The sequence below is a fragment of the Homarus americanus genome, unplaced genomic scaffold (assembly GCF_018991925.1).
Source record: "Homarus americanus isolate GMGI-L3 unplaced genomic scaffold, GMGI_Hamer_2.0 scaffold56333, whole genome shotgun sequence".
Lineage (NCBI taxonomy): Eukaryota > Metazoa > Arthropoda > Malacostraca > Decapoda > Nephropidae > Homarus > Homarus americanus.
The window spans coordinates 9043531-9065145 of record NW_024734940.1 but is presented as its reverse complement, the minus strand read 5'-3'; the positions used below and the strand labels follow the sequence as shown (position 1 = coordinate 9065145).

At 37.7% G+C, this 21615-nt stretch overlaps 1 protein-coding gene across 7 annotated transcripts in view; it reads left to right on the top strand.

Moving 5' to 3' along the window:
• Window positions 1-21615, top strand: part of LOC121870620 (guanine nucleotide exchange factor DBS-like) — a 170973-nt gene that overhangs the window by 130883 nt on the left and 18475 nt on the right. For 6 of the 7 annotated variants that reach the window (XM_042372471.1, XM_042372470.1, XM_042372469.1 and 3 more), the window contains 3 exons: window positions 5936-6211; window positions 17642-17773; window positions 17988-18173. In XM_042372471.1, coding sequence (XP_042228405.1) covers window positions 5936-6211; window positions 17642-17773; window positions 17988-18173 — 594 coding nt within the window. The remainder of the gene's footprint in view (window positions 1-5935; window positions 6212-17641; window positions 17774-17987; window positions 18174-21615) is intronic. The other variant, XM_042372473.1, reaches the window with a different exon arrangement.

Sequence of the window (21615 nt, the reverse complement as noted above, 5' to 3'; positions counted from 1 at the left end):
CACCACCAACACTCATCCACCACCAACATCACCACCACCAACCACCACCAACACTCCTCACCACCACCAACACCCCATCACCACCACCAACATCACTCCAACACTCATCACCACCTCCAAACCAACTCATCACCACCACCACCATCATCACCACCACACTCACCACCAACACTCACCATCAACACTCATCATAAACTCATCATCACCACCAACACTCATCACCACCACCAACACTCATCACCACCACCAACACTCATCACCACCACCAACACTCACACCACCCAACACTCATCACCACCACCAACACTCATCACCACCACCAACCTCATCATCACCACCAACATTCACCACCAACACCCACCATCACCACCAACACTCACCACCAGCACTCATCACTCATCATCACCACCACACCACCACCACCTCACCACCACCACCACCACCACCACCACCACCAACACTCATCACCACCACCAACACTCATCATCACCACCAACACTCATCATCACCACCAACACTCATCACCACCACTCACCACCACTAACATTCACCACCACCAAATGGTGTTTACAGGATGAAAACACGTTCAAACTGGGTGACGAAGTTGCGGCCTGCAGGTTAGCGGAGTAACTAAAGTCACTCTACACGTTAGTAATGCGTATGATACTGGTGTGTTGTAGATGGTGGGGGTGATGCATAATAATGACCGCTGCACTGCCAGGCACAAGTGAACTGCTGACTTGTATGTATTATATATTTTTATTTTATTTTTTTCTTGTAAAAAATAACTTGGGTCACAAATATTCACTATAATATGGGAAATATGTCAAATAAAGAGAAAGCATGTCAAGTAAGTTGAATTCTACCAGGAAAATTTTTTACACAAGAAGGAGAGCGCTGATTGGCTGTGAGCATACATGGGTACGTCGCTCTCATTGGCAGAGAGAATGTAAACAAGCATGGCCACTGTCTTATAACTTCTACTTTGAATGTATTATGGAATTTTTTTTTCTTGTAAAAAATAACTCCAGGACAGGACCAAAGAGCTCTGTAACGAATCAGTGTTATGGAAGGTAGGGCTAAATGGGTATTACTGTAATTATTGGTGATAATTTGGATATGAATGGACCCGAATCCATAAGTTTTTTACTTTTTACTTTAATGGACTCGAGTCTTTTATTTTCTACTTTGACGGTCCTGAGTCTGTAATATATGAACCTAGTCCGAACGGGTCAGAGTGTCCGTTAAAGCTGAGGTCCGCTATAGACAATGTCCATTATATTGGGGGCTACTGTATATGGATACACAATAATGATGAGATGTAGTTTGCTAACTTTGTCTGAAGTTGTTAAGCTCAGGTCATGAAAATAGATTCCCTCTTTAACTCTTGAGTTTCTTCAATCTGTTCTGACAAAGCTTTTATCCTCCTACCTCCCAGCACAATATTATTTTCTTATGCAGATGACCTAGCAATAGCCTCCTAACATGGTCAAACATTACTGGCTTCTTGCATAAAGCTAGGATTCCATTCACACATTTGCAGTGCATTGCATTTTCAATCGCTACAAGGAACACTGCAAACGCAACCGTGCCAATGGAAACAACCATGTACATTTCAGTGTCGTCTAATTTTGGCACTAACGCTAATGCAACCGCTAATGCGTCAATGGAATCCTAGCTTAATACTGTAAAGAAATACATACCTGCATCTGAACAATAGCTATACAACATCATCAACCTTAAATTCTATTTTGTAACCTTCACCCCAGATGGTCATTTGTTGCAAATTAGCTCACATAATTATCACATTATTTAACCCACAACTCCCACAATACAAACACCCAAAAATCCATGTCATCAAACTGTGCTCACAAATTTACACTTTGCCTGGGTCACTCCACTCCTCTCCCTTTGATAGACAGCTCTGCACCTCCTTTCAATGACCATCTATTTTTCATTATTCCTTTTTTTTTCCTCAAACATCTTGGAGTTACATGGACCATGTGGAAACAAGCAGCATATGGCCTGAGTTACCTCGTATCTTTGATTTAATTTGGTAAATATTAATTTCAAAAGTTATGTGAAAACAATACCTATTGCAAATAAATAAATTTCAAGACTATCAAGGTATTGTATTGGCATATGTATTCAATCAGACAATAATTGTTTATAAGTTTTCTACTTCTGGTGTAATGGCACAAATTCCTTTACTACATATTATTTCAGACTTAGTCCTTTTATTCTTCAATACTTGATATACTTATTCTTTTATATTCTTGCTTATATTCTTATATAAGTAACTCTTATATTTTTCTACTTATATTTTCCAAGTCAATGTTCTTCCTTTTCATGTTCTTTCATATATATTATATTCTCTTCAATATATGTTGTTCTAGTTATATTCTAAACCATGGATTAATCTGGGAAACCATGTCTTTCTTATTACCACACTTATTATACTTACAACAGTAGCCTGCCACCACCCAGACATTTATTAGAATATAACATATCTTAGTTAACTGTTAGGTAGAGAGCTTCTAGGCTCGTGAGTTAGTTATTTTCTGAGAACCAATGTGTGAAAGGAATAGAGTGGTGATACTCGTAGTCTACCAATTCAACATTTATTTACACAAGGAGTGAACAATATGTTAATCAAGTACACTCAAACCTGACTGGACCACTCAGGTCCCACTTTATCATTCATAAAATAGGGCTTCAGTTACTTATTATATCATTAAACAACTTCAATTACTTATACATCATTAAACAACTATTAAGTTCACTCAGACAAGATTGGACACAGGTCTTACTGTACCATTGATAAAATAGATCCGCAATTACTTATTACATCATTAAACAATTTCAATTACTTATTACATCATTAAACAACTTCAATTACTTATTACATCATTAAACAATCATTATATTATGTCATTGTCACTACAGATGGCTGTATGACACACTTGACAATATCCCGAATTTAAATATTATTTATAACAATGCGCTATTTCGGAATGAATAACATGGTATTTCTCCCTCAATTGATGTACTCAACTCACACCACATATGTACTGATACCATCAATTGTTATGGGATCACTACTCAACCTGTTATTTATCACCAATCATATATTATCACCAATCATATACAAAAACAATAATACTTAGGCCCATATAACTGTAAGGAGTGCCCCAGGGTGTCGCTGGTGTCACCACAACAAATGAAAAACGCTGTTAAGGTCGGTTGTAGTCCAATACAACGCAAGGGAGTTCGGAGTCACGGTAATTCCTAAGGTGCAACTCGCACAGTTTAATCCTGCCAAATTAATGCCATCTTCCAATGCAGCCAGCTGGTATGCAGTTATCGGTCCCCGGTAGTTGTTGGATATTCCACTAACACACACTGTGCCTGTGACAATGATGGAGAAATGTCAGAGCAGTCTCGCTCTCCTCCGTGCACTAGCTTATATACGGCTAACTGGCAACTCAGGCCTGGTGGATCACATGCCAGAAAGGTCAGTCACGCAATGACAGAAATTTCATTCAACTCGATCACTGTACATTTAATTATGACAACCAATTGCCACCGGTCAGGCGAATATCCTACGTCTATTCATATAATCTAATCAGAGATTGAGCTTGCCAGGAAAAAGTGGAATTGCACACGTTGATAACATTAGTTCTCCCAACATAAGCGAATTTCTAGACAAGGACCCTCTATGGGTATAGGTTGAGATCTTGGAGATAAGAAGTTTGACATGTTCTTTTAGGAGATTATTGGCTTTCTTGAATAGACAACTGACACTAGCGAAACTACAAACATCAGATTCTCTGATGTTTGGGCATCAAAATGATCTAATTTCAGTAGTACTCAGAAATGCATGGCTATAACCATGGACAATATCCTTGGACGCTATTCGTACTGGCAGACTCGACACTCACTTACTTAACAAGTGTTACGAACAATAAAGACAGTTAAAGCTTTCAACATCACTCACAAAGGATCTTGTATGCTTTAACTGTAATCAAACACATCTAAGTTGACTCAAAACAATGTTGGTCTCTCACATTCAAATTTACTTTATAGAGAGGTTGGTTCAGGAAGCCAGAGAAAATGGGAAAACGGACGACTCAGGCATCTTGAAGCGATGAGAAAACGGATGCCCCAGAGGGGAGACTCAATAAAGAAGGCATAGTTACATGTTTTGTGGGCGATTGAGCATAATATGAGTCGTCTGATTTTACGTTAAATAACATGTCCGACCATGGTCATTACACTGGGAAATGTTGCGACTCGCTAAAAGCTTCTGCACCATCATCATTTAAAACTCACGTTTATGGAAGTCAACTTCTAAATAGACTGTATTTAATGTGTATGTTTTGTTTTGTTTTAATTTAAAGTATGTGTACAACAATATTTTCTTGATTTTATTATTTAAGAAGCAAAACAAATGTTCCACTTACCGGTAGTTTGTGTGAGTGTGTAGAAGCATAGTTGTCTTGGCAAGTGAAGAAAATTTTACCAAACCCAGGGAATAGAATGACCTGTTTTTGAGAATCTCATGTTTTCTGAGATCTGGTTTTACTTACTAGGAGGAAGTGATCCTCTTGATGAATTTTTGTCAATAAAATTGAAACAGTGACTTGGTGCATAGTGCCAGAGTGGGTGTCCAGTGCCAGAAATGGTGCAGTGTTTTTGCCTACACTGCCAAAAGTATGTTTGAGGATCAGGATACAAAAGTCATCATTAGATTTTGTGCACCATCAGATGTCCATCAGGGATCACTATGAAAATATTTACTTTTGAGCAGAGAATAAAGCTGGTTCAATCACCATTAAACACTCTTCACCTACTACTGGTAATGTACTTAGAAACAAAGTACAGTAAGACCTCACTAATTCATAGAAGAGTATGCAATATGGGAAAATTTTTATATGATAAGATATGGGGCATAGCAAATGAAAATTATTTATGCTCTTTATGTGGAGAGAAAAGTGTGTACGGTGTATTTAGTTTATCTACACTATATATTGATAGTGTTTCTTTTCAGTTGCTGCTGTTCTGTATTAGATGTTAGTCATTTGTTCTTTTGTTATATTCTAACCCTGAATATTCAGTAAAATTGGCAGTCTTTCAGTCCCAAGGGTGTACATATTAAATTGTTGCTACACTACTGTGTAGTGCAAGATTTAATGCTATCTTAAGGAAAAAACAGTGAAGATATAACTGCACATGGTAAATTCTTGTAAACGCAGCAGAATGGAAGTCTAGAGTTAACAGTTCTGAGACAGGAAAAAATGTGAGAATTGAAGTTCTGAAACTTGAGGTTATAGTTAGGGGTTTGATCTTAGTTACTGGATAGGGATTCATCCTGGTAATTTTTTGTCTTCCAGGATTGAAGATCCTTCCTTGCTAATTATTGATACTCTTGGTGAGAAGTTTCTTGTGTAGCCTAATATTGCAGTCATCCCCCTGAACAAGGAGGTGCTCCATAAAAGGGAATCTCACAAGTCACTTGATGAATGTAATGTATACCAAAACAAGAGCAGAGATTATATAATCTTTCCTAAAAATTCAGAGAAGAAATATTAAATATGAAAGGATTTACAAAAGTTAGAGAAGAAAATTCCTGTTTATTCAAGGAATAAAGAAGGCTTTTGAGTAAAGGATATTCCACTATTTTGTACTTTGAAATATAGTAATTTTTCTGGCTTTTTAATGGATTTGTATTATCAGGATCAGGTTCAAAACCACTGTTTCAGCATTGTTTTGCTTGGAAATGATTTAGAAAAGCACAAAAACCATCCAAGGCTATGTGGTTAGTCATTTCATATGCCACAGTATTAGTCTTTGAGATGAAAAGCACAGCAGTGATACATTGAGATCTGAATATTCTCTTTAGCAGAAATATCTAAAGAGTTTTCCCCTGGATTAGATGTTGCGTTTGAAGCCAGGAGGCCAACCCATCAAGCGTCGACCCAGACCTGTGACAGTCTGCCTTGGACAAGATGTAGAATTTTGCAGGCCAATTACTGAAGTTTCACTTGGGGTACAGCAAAGGGGAATTGTTAAAAGAAGGGAAAGTTATACACTTGGATATCTGAAGCATGAAAATAATTTTCCTGCATACTCACCAGGGATATACATAATGGGGCCACAGATCATTCAGAACATTCAGCTGTTGAATGTACATATGAAACACAGAGCAAAAGTAAGTGTTTAGTTCGCATATATCTCCTGTTACGACACCCAATGGATGTTCGAATATTCGCTCACTGATGCACTGCCAAGGCTATAGCAGCACTGAACTGAGAATACTATGTAAATGACATATCAGAAATAATACTGGACACCCTGTAAATTTACTGCACATATTTGAGAATCACCCTGTGTATATATACCGTATTGAACACAGCAAACTTTTTAAAGTTATATATACTTGAGTGCTAAGATATTCTATTTTCCAAGTGCTCTTTGCTTTTTTCCCCTCTCACCATGTCCAACTACAAGTGACATATCTTAGCACCAAAAATAAGTTTTAGATATTAGTATTTTATGTTCTTCCATTTAGTGTATTTAATGTGTTATTTTATTTTGAAAGTACAATACTGTATATCAAAGAAACTGGTAGTGAAACCCAGGTATGAAATTAAGAATCATGAGCATTTCCTTATTTTTTCTGGTGTAGACAGTTCTTATGTTCAGAAATTGAAGGTGTCATGGCTGAGGGATCAGCAGGTATGTGTTTACCTCATAGGAGTATAACTGAGCAGTGCTGTTGACCAGTAGTTAATAACTCACAGTATACTAATGTTTGTTGCACATACCCAGAAGTCAGGTGGGTCTAGCAATAGACTGTAAACTACTTCTTTTCGTCTTCTTTTTACGGGGAATAGCCCACCCGGGCACAGGTCATCGACCCACAACGGGGACCAGATATTCTTTCCATTTCCCATAATGCAAGCCACTTATGTATACCATTCAACCTTCTTCTCCCACTGTTCACTGTGTTTAGAATTCAGGATCAGTCCATCGCTCACAGTTTTTTTTCCTCCCTGATTGTTATCAAAGGCAGGGATACAGACTAACTTGGCACCTGGCTGGTTGCTTCTGTGAAAGCTAAGTGTCAAAGCCCCTTAAGGGGATTTCAGGGATAGTTGGCAGAAACTATTGCAGTACTTGGTGGTATTATGACAGCTATCATTTCATGACATTTGCTTACATTTTATATTAGAATAACTGAGTCTGGGTTAGTCTTGTACTGGAGTGGTTATCCTTGTCCCCAGGCCTGGCCCTGTAACCACCCTCTCACACACACATACTGTATGTACTTTGTGTGTGTGTGTGTGTGTGTGTGTGTTTTTTCTCTTCTCCGCTGATTTCTTGGCCTTGCCCCAGTGGGAGTGATATGATAAAGAGTCATCCCATGAATACAGGACTGGAGGTGAATACATATGGTTAGCACACATGAAAAACATGTCTTTGTGGCTAGCTTGAACAGGTTAGTCTGGACGAGTGAATTTTTTATTAGAAATTCCCCAAGTCTACCCAATAATTTGTGCATGTAGTGGGGGGGGGGGGAGCTACAGATTTAACCTGTCAGTTAAGGGTTGAAGTTCTTAATTTAGACTTGAAAATAGCCCAGAGGATCTTCCCACAAAATGGTTTAGTGGTGTAATATGTTATAATATGGAAAACATGATATATACAGTAAATAAAAGGTTTTATTTAGAAAAATTATTCAGAAGAGGTCTTTAGGATCATCTGTGTAGACAATTGATTAATTGAGATCATCTTGGGATATGATACATGGAGGCACAGTAAACCCTCGATATAATGGACTAATTGAAGAGAAGGCCAGTCTGTTAAAGCCAAAAATCCGTTATATCTGGATCCGGAATAATAATAAACTCGGCCCGTTATATACCAACACAGTTTGATGTGACCACATAAGTCACTTTTTACCACCAACACTCGCCATCACCACCATCAACACTCACCACCACCAACCCTCGCCATCACCACCGCCAACCCTCGCCATTACCACCACCAACACTCACCACCACCAACACTCACCACCACCAACACTCACTGCCACCAACACTCACCATCACTACCAGCACTTGCCATCGCCACCAATATTCCCCACCACCATCACTTTTCACCTCCACCACAACCACCAACACTTGCTACCACCAGCAATCACCACCACCACCAACACTGACCATTACCACTCACTACCACCAATACTCATCACCACCACCACTCACCACCACTAACATTCACCACCACCTAATGGTGTTTACAGGATGAAAACACTTTCAAACTGGGTGACGAAGTGGCGGCCTTTAGGTTAGCAGAATAACTAAAGTCACTCTACACGTTAATAATGCGTACAGTACTGGTGTGTTGTAGATGGTGGTGGGGGTGATGCATAATAATGACCTCTGCACTGCCAGGCACAAGTGAACTGCTGACTTTTACATAATATTAATTTTCAGCTTTTTTTTTTTTCCCCAGTAAAAAGTAATTTGGGTCACAAATCTTTTCTATAATATCCAGAAGTCTGTCATGTAAAGAGTGAGCGTGTCAAGTAAGTTGAATGTTACTGGGGAATTTTTTTACACAAGGGGCAAAGCTCTGATTGGCTGCGAACGTTCATGGGTGTGTCGCTCTCATTGGCAGAGAAAATTTAAACTAAAATGGCTGCTGTCAGTGAGTCTTAAATGTTATGTTTTGTAACTTCTGCCTTGTATTATGGATTCTATTTTTCCTGAGTAATAAAATAACTCCAGGAGAGGACCAAAGAGCTCTATAACGAATCATTGATATACAGGAGAGGACCAAAGAGCTCTATAACGAGTCAGCGTTATACAGGAGAGGACCAAAGAGCTCTATATAACCAATCAGCGTTATACAGGGTAGAACTAAATTGGTATTACAGTAAACCCTTGTTATTCGCGGGGGTTAGGTTCCAAGGAATGGTGTGAATTGGCAAAACCGCAAATAGCAACTTATACTACCTTAGTGCAATACTGTATACCTATACAGTGATCCCTCGGTTAACGAAATTTCGGTTAACGAATTCCTTACGAATTTTTCCCAACATGTTTACGCCTGCTTTTGCCTGCTCACCAGCTGTAGTATTATAGTCCGCCAATACAGTAATCGGTTTTAGGGCTTAAATTCGTTACCATTTGAGTAAATATCAAGAAGGTTTTACTATTCAATAATTTTCCAAGTCTTATATTAAAGTTTTTAGTCATTTTAACAATTATTTAACATAATTGAAGTACAGGGAACTAGTTTTTAGCGCGCCAAACAGCCGTTTGACTCCCCCAGAATGGCGTCACTTTGTGTCTGCTCAGTGGAGGAAGCATCTTGCTTGACTCTCTCTTGAACATAAATTATTTTTACGTTTTTACAATACAATTATTGGTCATTCTGAAGTTTATTTTACAAATTGACAATATATAGTGCAGTGCAGTGTAGTGTTGATTTAAAGAAAATAATCTTGAATTACACCAAGTGAACTAAAATTTTATGGGTGAAATGGCAGCATGGGGTGACTTCTCTTCCACCCCAATGCCTTCTCTTCTCCCTTCTCCTCCACCCCCATTCTAATTCCCATCATTATCATCATCAACCAGGAGCCTTCTACATGCATACCTCAAAGTAAGTGTACTTTACTGCATTTATTTTTAGTTTGTATGTAATTTTCGGTGAGCTGGAACCAATTACCCAAAATCCCATTGAAACAAGGTTTCGGTTAACAAACGATCTTCTGGAACGAATTGTGTTCGTTAATCGAGGGACCACTGTATCATACAACCGACCAGCTGAGGCAGCACTCGTCCCCTCTTTTAACTTATCTAATAATTAAACTTTCTTTGTCAGGGTCATCACTGACTTCTGCCTTTTACATTTCACTCCACTAGCATCACTGGCACTGACACTCGGCAGTCTTTTAGGGGCCATTTCACACAAACGCTAAAGTTTTGAGAGTACAACACGAGATGCTGCATCACAGGCAATGGTTGAGTGCAAACTGAGCGAGAGGAGACATTGCGGGCACATGAGGTGATTCACTGCGCTGCGGGAAATGGTTCTCAAGCTAGCCACCATCTGCTTACCGTGAATCGCAAACCCATGAATGGCAAGGGTCTACTGTACAGTACTGTAATTAATGGTGATAATTTGAATATGAATGGACCTTAATCTGTAAATATTTTACCATAGTGAACCTGAGTCCGATATTTTCTACTTTAACGGGCCTGAGTCCGTAATTTATGAACCTAGTCCAAATGGGTCAGAGTGTCCGTTAAAGCCAACGTCCATTATAGACAGCGTTATTATATCTGGGGTTTACTGTACTCATTTTTAAGTAGTATTCTTTACCAGTCTAATGTTTCGGTGAACAAGAAGTCTAGGCTTTCACCTAATCAAGGTTTTAGCTGTAAGATTCACATGGAACAAAGAAGAGCTGTTAGGTTCACTGCAAAGGTGGTTTGTTTTTGGAAAGGCAAATTGGCAAATTTATAATCTATGTAATACTGTATACAGTAACTTGTTAATATGCCCACTGAAGGCTGTGGACTTAGGTTCCAGGGAAGTCCTAACATAATGGCGAATAGGCTAAAAATAAAAGAATTGCATTTTCTCCCCACAAATGCCTCTCGCCTTTAAGAAGTGGAAAGAGAGAAATTAGAATTCTGGGAGCAGAAGTGTCAGATGTCACACAGTTCATGTGTGATCCATTAGAAGTTATCTTGGTATTAAATTGAGACCAAGACCAGTTCTAACACCCCAGGCAACCATGTTCATCAGAAAGATACATGCTGGTCTCTTAGTATACTTTTGCTGAATGAATTAGGGCTACACAATTGTAGGTGTTGTTTTTAAGGTAAGAGTAGACTTTGCTTCCATACTTGCAACTGTTTATTTGTATTTACAACCTAAAGAGGTGGTAGCTGATGTGATGAATGGGGGTTGTCTGCTCACCCTGGTACAGTAGGGATTGCAGAACATGAGTCACAGTGTGAAGCCCAGTGTTTGATACTTTGCATCTCAGGTTTTGGGAGATGTACCCTGTGCAGTGAAGCAGAATAGTGGCATAGCCTGAGCTGTTTGGTTACATTTGCAAAATTCCCATTGGTTCACCACCACCATCCCTGCCTTTGGATTTGGCGTGGCTTGTAGGTAGGATCCTTCTTTTGAAGGAGTACTATCTACGTTTCTCTGTATCACTGTGTGGACCAGGGAATGCTTACAAACTGAGTTCTATAAATTAGCACTTAGAAGTGAAAACAGTGAGGCACACAGGAAAGTCATGTTTCTCCCTAAATCTGGGTTACCTCTCCACTCCTTGTAACCCTTTAGATAGGAAGCTCTACAGGTATGAGCACGTCTAGGCTCTATAGAACTCTTCCTACTTGAAAGATTACCTTGGTTTTTCCTTTTTTGCAGTACTCTCACGTTATGTCAAGCGAAATAGGCTTGTTACACTTGGATTTTGGTGCTGTGTAGTTTTGGTTAGCATTTTTATAATGTAAAATACACCTGTATTGGCATTTTTAATATGCCTTTTGATTATCTTTCATTTATATTAGTACAGTATTTCATTTCAGATGCACTCAGATTTGCCAGAATTGATGCTTTTGGTTCTTCCACACCTTTACAATGTACAATGAAAGACAAAAGTCGTGTCGTGAAATTTGGTGAAAACATATGCCAAAGGGCTAAACTTTTGGTGCGCTCTGCCTTGTGGTAGGGCTCTCATAATGTTTCACGAGTTATATTTAATCTTCGGACAAAACTGCGACACGACTTTTGTCTTTGATTGTACAATCATTTTTGATGCTGTAGTTTGGGTGTAATTACTGTACTTAACTACAAGTGTATTTTAATTTTTATATTTTTATTTATAGTTTCTGCCACATGTTAGCTTACAAACCATTTGGGCAGTCAGTCTGTACTTTGTTATGAGTTTCATCCCTGTTTTAGTTCAAGAGAAAACCAGAGTTCCTAGAGAAAGCCTGCCCTGCTTGGTTAGGTCACACTAGGTAACCTCCTTTTCACATCTGACCGGGGGATTAAACCTGAGACATAGTGGTAAGACCAAAGTGCACTATGAAAGAACCACCAACACTCTGTTTGGAATTAAGTTTCTTTTAGTGGGTTCTTTATTTTCATATTATAAAGAAATTCCATTTTGATATGTAGCCTTATTTGCAGACATGACACTGGTTGACATTTCATTTCGTATGTCCAGAAGGTTTGACTGCCATTTTCTATGGTGGGAATGACGGTGAATGTGTGTGAATTGGATTCTTTTCTCTTGACTCCTTACATGATATAGTCGGGTCTCAGAAGATGTTGAAACCAGTCTAGCCTTAATCTCTTCTCAACAGAAAGGGAATGCTGGAAAAGGGTCAGATAGTGGAGTGTATGAGCTGTATGTGGGTTGCTCTCTCTCCCATTTATGGGAAGTTTTGAGTCCAAGATCCTTTGACTCTTTAAAATAATTTTTTAAGATTTGTGAGGGAGAATGGGGAAGGTTCATTAGCATGGAGTTTCATGACAGTCTCAGTATGGTGTAATTTGGAATTTTCTGAATGAATGTTGTGTAAGTATGTGATTAAAAAAACAGGTTAGGGACACTTTATGTCTTAAGTTTTTTATATTGGGAATATATCAGGGAGCTATCAGGTTGTTCCTGACTAAAACCCCTTGGCTATGAGGGGGGTCTCGGTGCTGAATAAAATCATATGGGGTTAACCAAAAAAATATATTAAAAGTGGCATCCAGTACTGAAGGGGTTTAATGAATGATTTCAACTGGTTCCTTTTAAGAGCTTTAGGAGAATTATGGTGCTACTCACCAGGTGTGGTGAGGTTTGATTTCCTTTGTACTTGCATTGGAAGGACCTATGGTCACTGTTGATTGATCTAAGGTTCTGTACAGTACCACTTCTTAAGGTCCTCTGAAAGATTTTACCTTTTTGTCTAAGAAGGTCTTGCATCTGAAAGAAGGATCTTCCTCTTTCACCTTTGCCCCAGTGATCTGAACCCAAAACACAATGGTGAGAGATAAAACACACTAATGCTGTACCACCAACACCGTATCTTATTTATCTGGGTCATAACAGTGAGAAATTTCATGGAAGAAGTAGTTTATTTTGATTGATAACAGCTCTGCTGGGGCATGTGTTAAGAAGCTGTGTTTTTCCAGATTTAATCCCTTACGGGTACTTTTGAGGAAATTTTTTATTCACTATGGGACCAACATTACTGTAATCATTCCATATAATGGAATAAAGCGTGCAAAGTGATTTTGCAAAAGGGAGGATTCCGCTAAATCGAATACTGTTATACCTCTGGCAGTGAAGTGGATATGTTCATGAAATCCTCTTTGTTCTCAAGGTTGAATTTAAATTACAATAGGTTCCAGTTCTTCATTATTCTGTATTTTACTTTGCCCAAAATTAACAAAAACTCCTATAATAAATAATAAAACACATCATAAAATAAATTAGGGTAGCACATATTTTATGTAAAAAATAAAAAGCTCTTGGCATTGCCAAGAGCCAACCATGCTTTTCAGCCAGCCAGCTGACTCAGATATGTGTGGCTTCCTTACTGTGCTGTGTGTATGCCATGGTGTCACATTGGGCTCCGGGGAGGGAGCACGGTGCTGGCTGGGTTGGTGACGAAGTTACAGCAGCCTCCACACATACGTTCACTTCCAACACATATACACCATGTTCCTAATTTTTCTTATTTTATAGTTTTATATTAGTGTACATTTTCTTTATTTCTAAATTACCTTAGAGTGCTGAAATTATATTTCCAAAACTTATAGTTTCATTCCATGTAACAATAGCAATGTGTGTAGCCATCTCACTTGTGAGTGGCGACAGGTTATGGTGAGTTTTGTTATTATGTACTTTACATAATGTTTGATGCTCTTTACATTATTCATACAGTACGTCATTCTCGACTACTGCATGGTTACTTAGGCAGTAAGTGCTGTATGTACAGTACTCTTGTATAAGCCTATCTCGTGTATAGTCTGACCCATGATTTTTCATATGCCCCTTGCATAATTCGACTCTAGCTTTTGAGAAATATCAGTTTTATATCTAGACATATATTGTAGCAACACACCAGACTCGCCAACATGTCTTGGCTGTGATCACCACCACAACAGCTGACACTATGAACAGTTTAAATATAAATTTTGCTGGATCCAGCCCTAAAAGTATCTTTATCTTTAATCTGTAACATCAAACCTTAAAATTGTAGGCATATAAACAGTAATAGCAAAAGCATATAAATAGAAAGATAAAAAAATTATACTACATGTTAGTGTACATACTGTTAAAGTCTCAGGAATGCTCATCCTATTAATGCAGCCCTACAGTTGGGAGGCTGCCTCTCTGCCATCCCTTGCTAGCAATGATACTCCGTGCCATGGGAGGTATACAGTACAGTAGTCCCTTGCCAACCGTTGGAGTTAGGTTTCTGAAAAATAACAAAGTGGCTGGCAAATCCGTGGTTGGCAAGACTAAAGGCTTATGAGAAATAGGGGGTTAGGTTCCATGGCCATGGATAAACACCAGGACCTCAATAAGGTAAAAAACATAAAGAGAATAAACATTTCTTACGTCCACAGGAGTTAGCCCATGAAAAGGGAGGGGGGAGCATGCTCCTGTCTCCCGTGTCCTCAGTAAAACAATTGCCAAATGGCAATGCAGTATTTTTCTTTTCTTTTATTTATTAATATGTATTTTATTCATTCCTCACATTTACGTAGGAAAACTTAAGAACACGGAGAGATAAAGACACCACATTAATCCACAGATACTCGAAATTCAATGCCTTAGATAGTGAAATGGTATACCTTTGATACCCAGAATACGCGGTTTGCAAGGGTCTACTGTACAAGTAGTACAGTCATTCAATAATTTGTCTTGGTGAGATAATGCAAGAGTTGACTTGGTCAATAAATGGGATATCTAGATCAATCCTTCACTTCTAACACAGAATTTAATATTTATATAAAAATAATATGTTAACTTTTAGCATCTTTAGCTTTTCTTTATATACATTTTAATTGTGTTTTGAAATTTTCTGGTAATTTAATGCTACAAAGAAGGACCTATAAATAAATTGAAAAGGTTTATCAGAAAAATTTTAAAATTTTAAAACTGTTTCAGCAACTCTAGTGGAAGTGAATTTAAATAAAGTCTACAGTATACAGTACAGTACAGTAATTTTGAAATTAATCTTACCCAAAATCTGTACAATAGTGATGATATAATGGTATTGTATTCATAGATGAAAGATATTCACCACTGTGTTTTGATCAGCATAGTTTCACAACACTCCGGGATGAACTGCTTGTACATTTCTATCAGGTGCATGTTGATCTTAGACTATATCTTATGAGCACATTCACTCACCTGCTGTTATAATGTTCACCTACTACCATAGTGACACTCTTAATGTTGGTCACCAAAAAAATAAATCTTTATTAATTTGCCTCATGCTAGAAATGACTACAGTCTACAAAAATGTGACTGTTCAAACTTTTGAAATTGTTGAGAAAGAAAGGGTTTGAATGATACAGTAATTGAAAAATCTAATAATAATTATTATACAGGCAGTCCTCACTATGCTCACACCTATTAAACATATTTTTTTGCACAAACTAATTTAGTGAATTAATGAACACTTTTTGTCATGTACAATACAATGTATTTTTGCTAATATACATTTTTTCTGTTGTGCAAATTTCCAAAGTCATGTTCAAACTGCAGGTACTGTTGATTGCACCACTCTGCTTCAACTTGCACCATTCCACTGAAGAGAGTTCACTATGCAGACACTGTACTGTCCTGTCCTGTCCTGTTGCCAACTCAGGGAATCTGGTCAGGGGCCTGTCCCTTCTTATTAAGTGCTTGTTATTGCTGGTAATTTTCTTAAAACATTCCTTAAACCTTACTTTATGAGTGACAAACAACCTTCAACTACTCCAGCAAACACTTATGCTGAGAGAGTTCACCACTATTACTTGAAAGGTGAAATCAGAGGTGCTTAATACGCATAATCGTGGGACATGTTTAATAAACATTTAGACTGTGTGAACAATTCTTGATGCAGAGAAAATAAAGACAAGCGTGGAAATTGTGACCTCTATAAGCAGTGGACACACACACACACACACACATAAACAAACATAACCACTCACACACACATAAATAAACATAACCACACACACGCACACACACGCACATAAACAAACATAACCACACACACACACACACACACACACACATGCACACACACTGTACTCTCTCTCTCTCTCTCTCTCTCTCTCAGCAGTACAGTATCACTATTCCTTAATTCTTTGGAATACTTTGAATAACATACGTAATTCATATACTGTAACAAGATAATGGCTTGTGAGTAAACAGTTACGTGAAGGACTAGTTCATGTCTAGGTCGGCTGCCTCCACTTTTAGGGAGAAGTAGGAGATGAGGTGTTTTCGTTATCATGATTTAGTAAGGATTTTTCTTGTCTTCCATGATTAATTTATCAAGAATTTTGAATAAAAGTAGTTTATGTTTTTTCAATTAAGTACATGTCTTTAATATAGCATGAACATTTTCAGGAGAATATAAAGAGTTCAAAAGTAACAACAGGAAAAATTCAGGTCTCCATAAGGTTGACTGCGATGAAAACTGTTGAATCCCGATGTATTATTATTATTGAAAAGAAAATCCAGCAACAGAAATGCTATTGGATTAAAATTACTGTACGTAATTATTTTCCCATTATGACTTACCCATGGTTTATCTGTCAGCATTTTTTTAGATTGTTGCAATGGCAAACAACACATACCAGTACGGTCCTTATAGTGTAAATCACTAAACACCACAGAATGGGTATGGATCTGGCTTAGTCCCATTGTGTAACAAAGCATAGTAAGTTTTTTGCATTCCTGGATTTTACATGTTACTTTAATTACATTGAAACCTTTATTAAATGGACTATATGGAGAGGAAAGCCCATTTATATTTAGGTCCATTTGATGTGAAAACTCCATATAATGGACTATATCCATTAGATTGATGTCCATTAAAGGGAGGTTTTACCATATACATTTAGTTGTATGTAACGATTCCTCGAGTTATTACATCTTTTCTATTAGTTTGGTTAGTTTTGGTTGTGAATGGTCTCTGAAAATCAGCACCAGGAACCAATACATAATTTATTCTGGTAACACTTAAGACTGTACAGTACCTGCAGTAATTATTGCTTTCACACTGAATTTTGGCTTTACATGCACCTTCCATGGAATATCTGTACAGTATAGTACAGTACATCCCTTTTGTATTGTGAAGATTGCCTGTACTTTGTAGCACTATATGTTTTGGTTTTAAAAGTACAGTACAGTACCGGTATATTTGGTGAGAAAGTACTGTATCCTACTAGTGTTTAATGTAATAACTTAACCATTATAAGTTTTTTCACTAGTTACACTGTTATTTGATATATTCATACATTGTTAGAATTATGAGAAAACTAAAGTATTTTAAACAATATGCAGGGTATTTTACAGCTGTATCATCCACAGCTTGGTGATAGCGGGGATTCACCAGAGTGGACAAGTGATGCTGAGGCAGCTCGAGCGAAGAGAGGCCACGTCCTACGGGAACTTTTAGACACTGAAAGAGTTTATGTCTCAGAACTCTGTTCAATACTTAAGGTAAATATTCTAGTATATCAGGAGTTGTGGTTTCTTAAGACTATAGTATTATCAAAATAAGACAGCTGTTTGGAGTACTGTACAATACTGTTCAGTACAGTAGTACTGTACCATGATTGCCATTTTAAACCTAAAATATACTGTTCTGTATTAAGTGCATAATATTCATAATTTTTTTTTTAATGTTTCATTTTTGCCAAATTTTGTTAAATAGGGGTACAAAGAAGAAATGTTGAACCCAGAGATGCAGCCTCTGATCCCAATCAACCTCTATGGTAAGAGTGATCTTCTCTTTGGCAACATGGAGGAGATCTTCCGCTTCCATAATGATGTCTTCCTGCGGGATCTGGAGAATTGCATCAACACCCCAGAGCTCATTGGCCTTTGTTTTGTACAGAGGGTAGGTCTTTTTAATATTTTGAACTTACATCTTCTAAATGGGACAAATGCTTGGCAAAGTAAATAAGGTGGAAAACCCAAGGAAATAAGTGGACATTACAGTTAATGATGAAAGAAGAGATGTATTACACAAAAATGGGAGTTAAAAAGTTTTTAATGTCTGCTCTAAAAAAATAATACTTATTTACTAGATGCAGAAAGAACTTGATTATCCATGGGTCTAAATTTGAACTTGGCATGTGCCTGGTCCTTCTTGACTTTTCCTGCCACTTACTGGTGCCAGTAATGTTTAGTGTAGTCTGTCATGTAGTTGCATGACAAGTAAGCTTTGCACCTTAAACCCCTTGTGTATGGGGAGTCTCATTGTGCTCAATAAAATTGTCTGGTTTTACCCAAACAAATACAGGGTATTAAAAGTTGCGTCCTCATATTGAAGGGTTAGTGGAGATAGTTACCAACCCGTTGTGTAAGTGGGTCTCTCTGTTCAGGATAAATTTTTCTGGTATTAGCCAAATAAAATATTAAAAGTGGCATCCCATTAGTGAAGGGTTTAATGTACTATGAGGCAAAAATATAAAGGCTCTCTTATAGTAATTGCAAAGAGGAGAGTGAGTAAAGTTTTGACAATCTATATGGTGGTATGAATGTGACAGCTGTTGGTTGTGAGTAAAAAAATTAACAAGTACCCTACCTGTATACATACTATTCATTCAAGTGAAGACATCATTCATGCAAGTGAAAAGGCTTCTACACCTATAAGGGCTAAGATGTCGCAAATACGTATAGTAATTCCATTTACCTTAATTCTTGGTGCTGATTTACTCATCCTCACTGTAAGTAAATTTTCTATCTCATAAATAACAAGTGATCACTGCTTCATTATCACAGTAGATTTTAAAGGCACCGAGCCTTTTACATGTTCCTCTAAATGTGTCCTGTCCTTTACAATCATGTGTGCGGTTGAGGTAGTGAGACCGAATTCATGTGAGAGCGTAGTGATAGTTTTCCTCCTTCATACTGCTTAATTACCTTCATTTTCTGCTCTAGATCTATTACTTTGTTTACAAGTAGATCCTGCACTCTTATTATTACATGGGCACTTTCCAGTCATTTTGCAACACAATTTACCTTCTTGTACTCCTAGCCATGGTCAGAAATCTCAACCCCTCGTGGTCTTTCAATGCAAATAGTGTCATTTACAAAATCGCCCCTCACAGTCACTCGTGCGTCAGTAACAAGAACAGTTTTTATGTTTTAGTAAACATTGGGTAGAGCAATCCAGACTCAAATTGCACCCTTAGAAATGCATCTTCCAGTAGTTGATAGGGCTGGTCCACTGTTACAGGATTTCTGTTTATGAGAGGGGTGCTGTCAGTATGAAATACGGCTAAGCAGGATAGGTCAGGCCAACACGGAACTGCTTAGCTACGCAATCTATGTCGAAAGACCACAAGAGGGTTAAGGACGATTAACGAAAGAAAATTCAGAGATGATGTGTAGGGGATGCGCACTGTAGTGATCTAACAACATGAACTGAGCTCAAAATGGTGCCTTATAGGACGCCTCGCCCGGCTGCCTTACGCCTACTCTGTAGATCTCTTCCACATTATGCCACACTACTTGACATCCATAACAATCGATAATCATCTGCAACCTGAAAATGGACTTAGGGGAGAGTATCCATAAAGTCGAAAATCCGACTCATTATGTATATCGTGCAAAATAATGTGTGTTCATCACAACACACATCTGAAATACAGTGATACAGTATGGAATATTGTACAGTGGTGTATATAGAAATTAAACTTAATTATGTGGCTTTAATAGTTGCACCTCTTTATGCTAGCCCAGCATGGAGATGACAATGTAACTTAAAATTGATGCAGATAAAATGCACAAAAGTAAAATGTGCTGTAAGGAAGTATAACACTGTAAAGGTGCAGAATTTTTTTTTTTTTTTTTGTTGACTGTACAGTACATGAATTTTTTTAAAGGCATTTCAGAAAGTCACACATGCACAGTTATTCATTAAGATCATAGACAAAATATTGAAGTGAAATAACAACTGGCTTGAGGACAGGCAACAAGGAGTGATTATAAACGGAGTTCATTCAGGATGGAAAAAAGTTCTTAGTGGAGTACCACAATGATCTATCCTTGGACCGAACCTGTTTGTGATTAACATTAAAAACATCAATAAAAATTTATCGAGCCACAATGTCAAGTTTGTGGACGACACAAATATATGTGGAAAGATAGCAAGTCAACACGATGTCACAACCATGCTTAAAGATCTGCACTAACTGTTCAAATGGTCACGAGACTTTCAGATGCTTTTTAACATTACAAAATGTAAAACTCAGTATGTAGGTTACAATAACTCAACAAAAATATTCTATTAATAACACTCCTAGATACTGTTGATAAGGAAAAAAGATCTAGGCATTGTTATAGGTCACTCACGGAAGGCAGTCCAACGATGTGAGAATTATAATGCGGATCTTTGAGTACATTGATAGAAAAATGCTCCATCAACTTTATAAGTCTCTCATACATCCCAATCTGGATTACTGTATACTGTACAGGCATGGAAATCCTACCTCCAGAAAGACTTAACATCCCGAGAAAAGGTGCAGCAAAACTACTGTATATCGATTTGATTATCCAAGTAGACCAATGGCCTTAGGATGGGAAATAGGACTGCGAAGAACTTCGTATTTCCTGCCTCTGTTGATGGCTTGAGTGGCCAAGCTCCCCAGTCTGTCACACTCATCCACCAACTTTCAGGCCGTGTAATATTTCAATGTAAATCTGATCTTTAAAATGTTAGTTTTTGCATATTGTAGTATTACGGATATGTAATTTGTCTTAGTATGCCTTATTGTGGGTAAAAATAAGTACCGTATACTTATATTCAATGCGTCCTCCAAAAGCGTGAATTTGCTACCAGAGTTTAACAGTTAATTCATGTATAGATTTCTGATAAACTTCCTATGTGCTCCTGTTTGAAATAATGAATGTACAGTATGTATCTTTATATAATTTAGCAGAATATCTTTCTCGTCAGAAACGGTCATCCCGACGACTATGAATAAGCTCATTTAGAAATACAGTACTGTACTGTACATCATTACTTCTGGACGAAATAGGACAGATTTGCAACAGCCAATCAGCTGTAACTCTTGAGGAGGGGGCGGGGCATCTCTTCTCAGCTGGGAAAAAATGCACTAGTCGCCCAGAGGATTATTTGAGTGTGAAAGGATCTATTTTTTTTACATGAAAGTTGTGCTATTGTATTTTATAATATGCTATATATCAGTTTTATTGTTTATCATGCAAATTTTTGATAAATTTTTCACTTATGCAATTTTAGTTTATATTTATTTTTAAATCAGTTTACCTTGTGCTCACTATAAATCATTTAACTATGAACCACACAATTT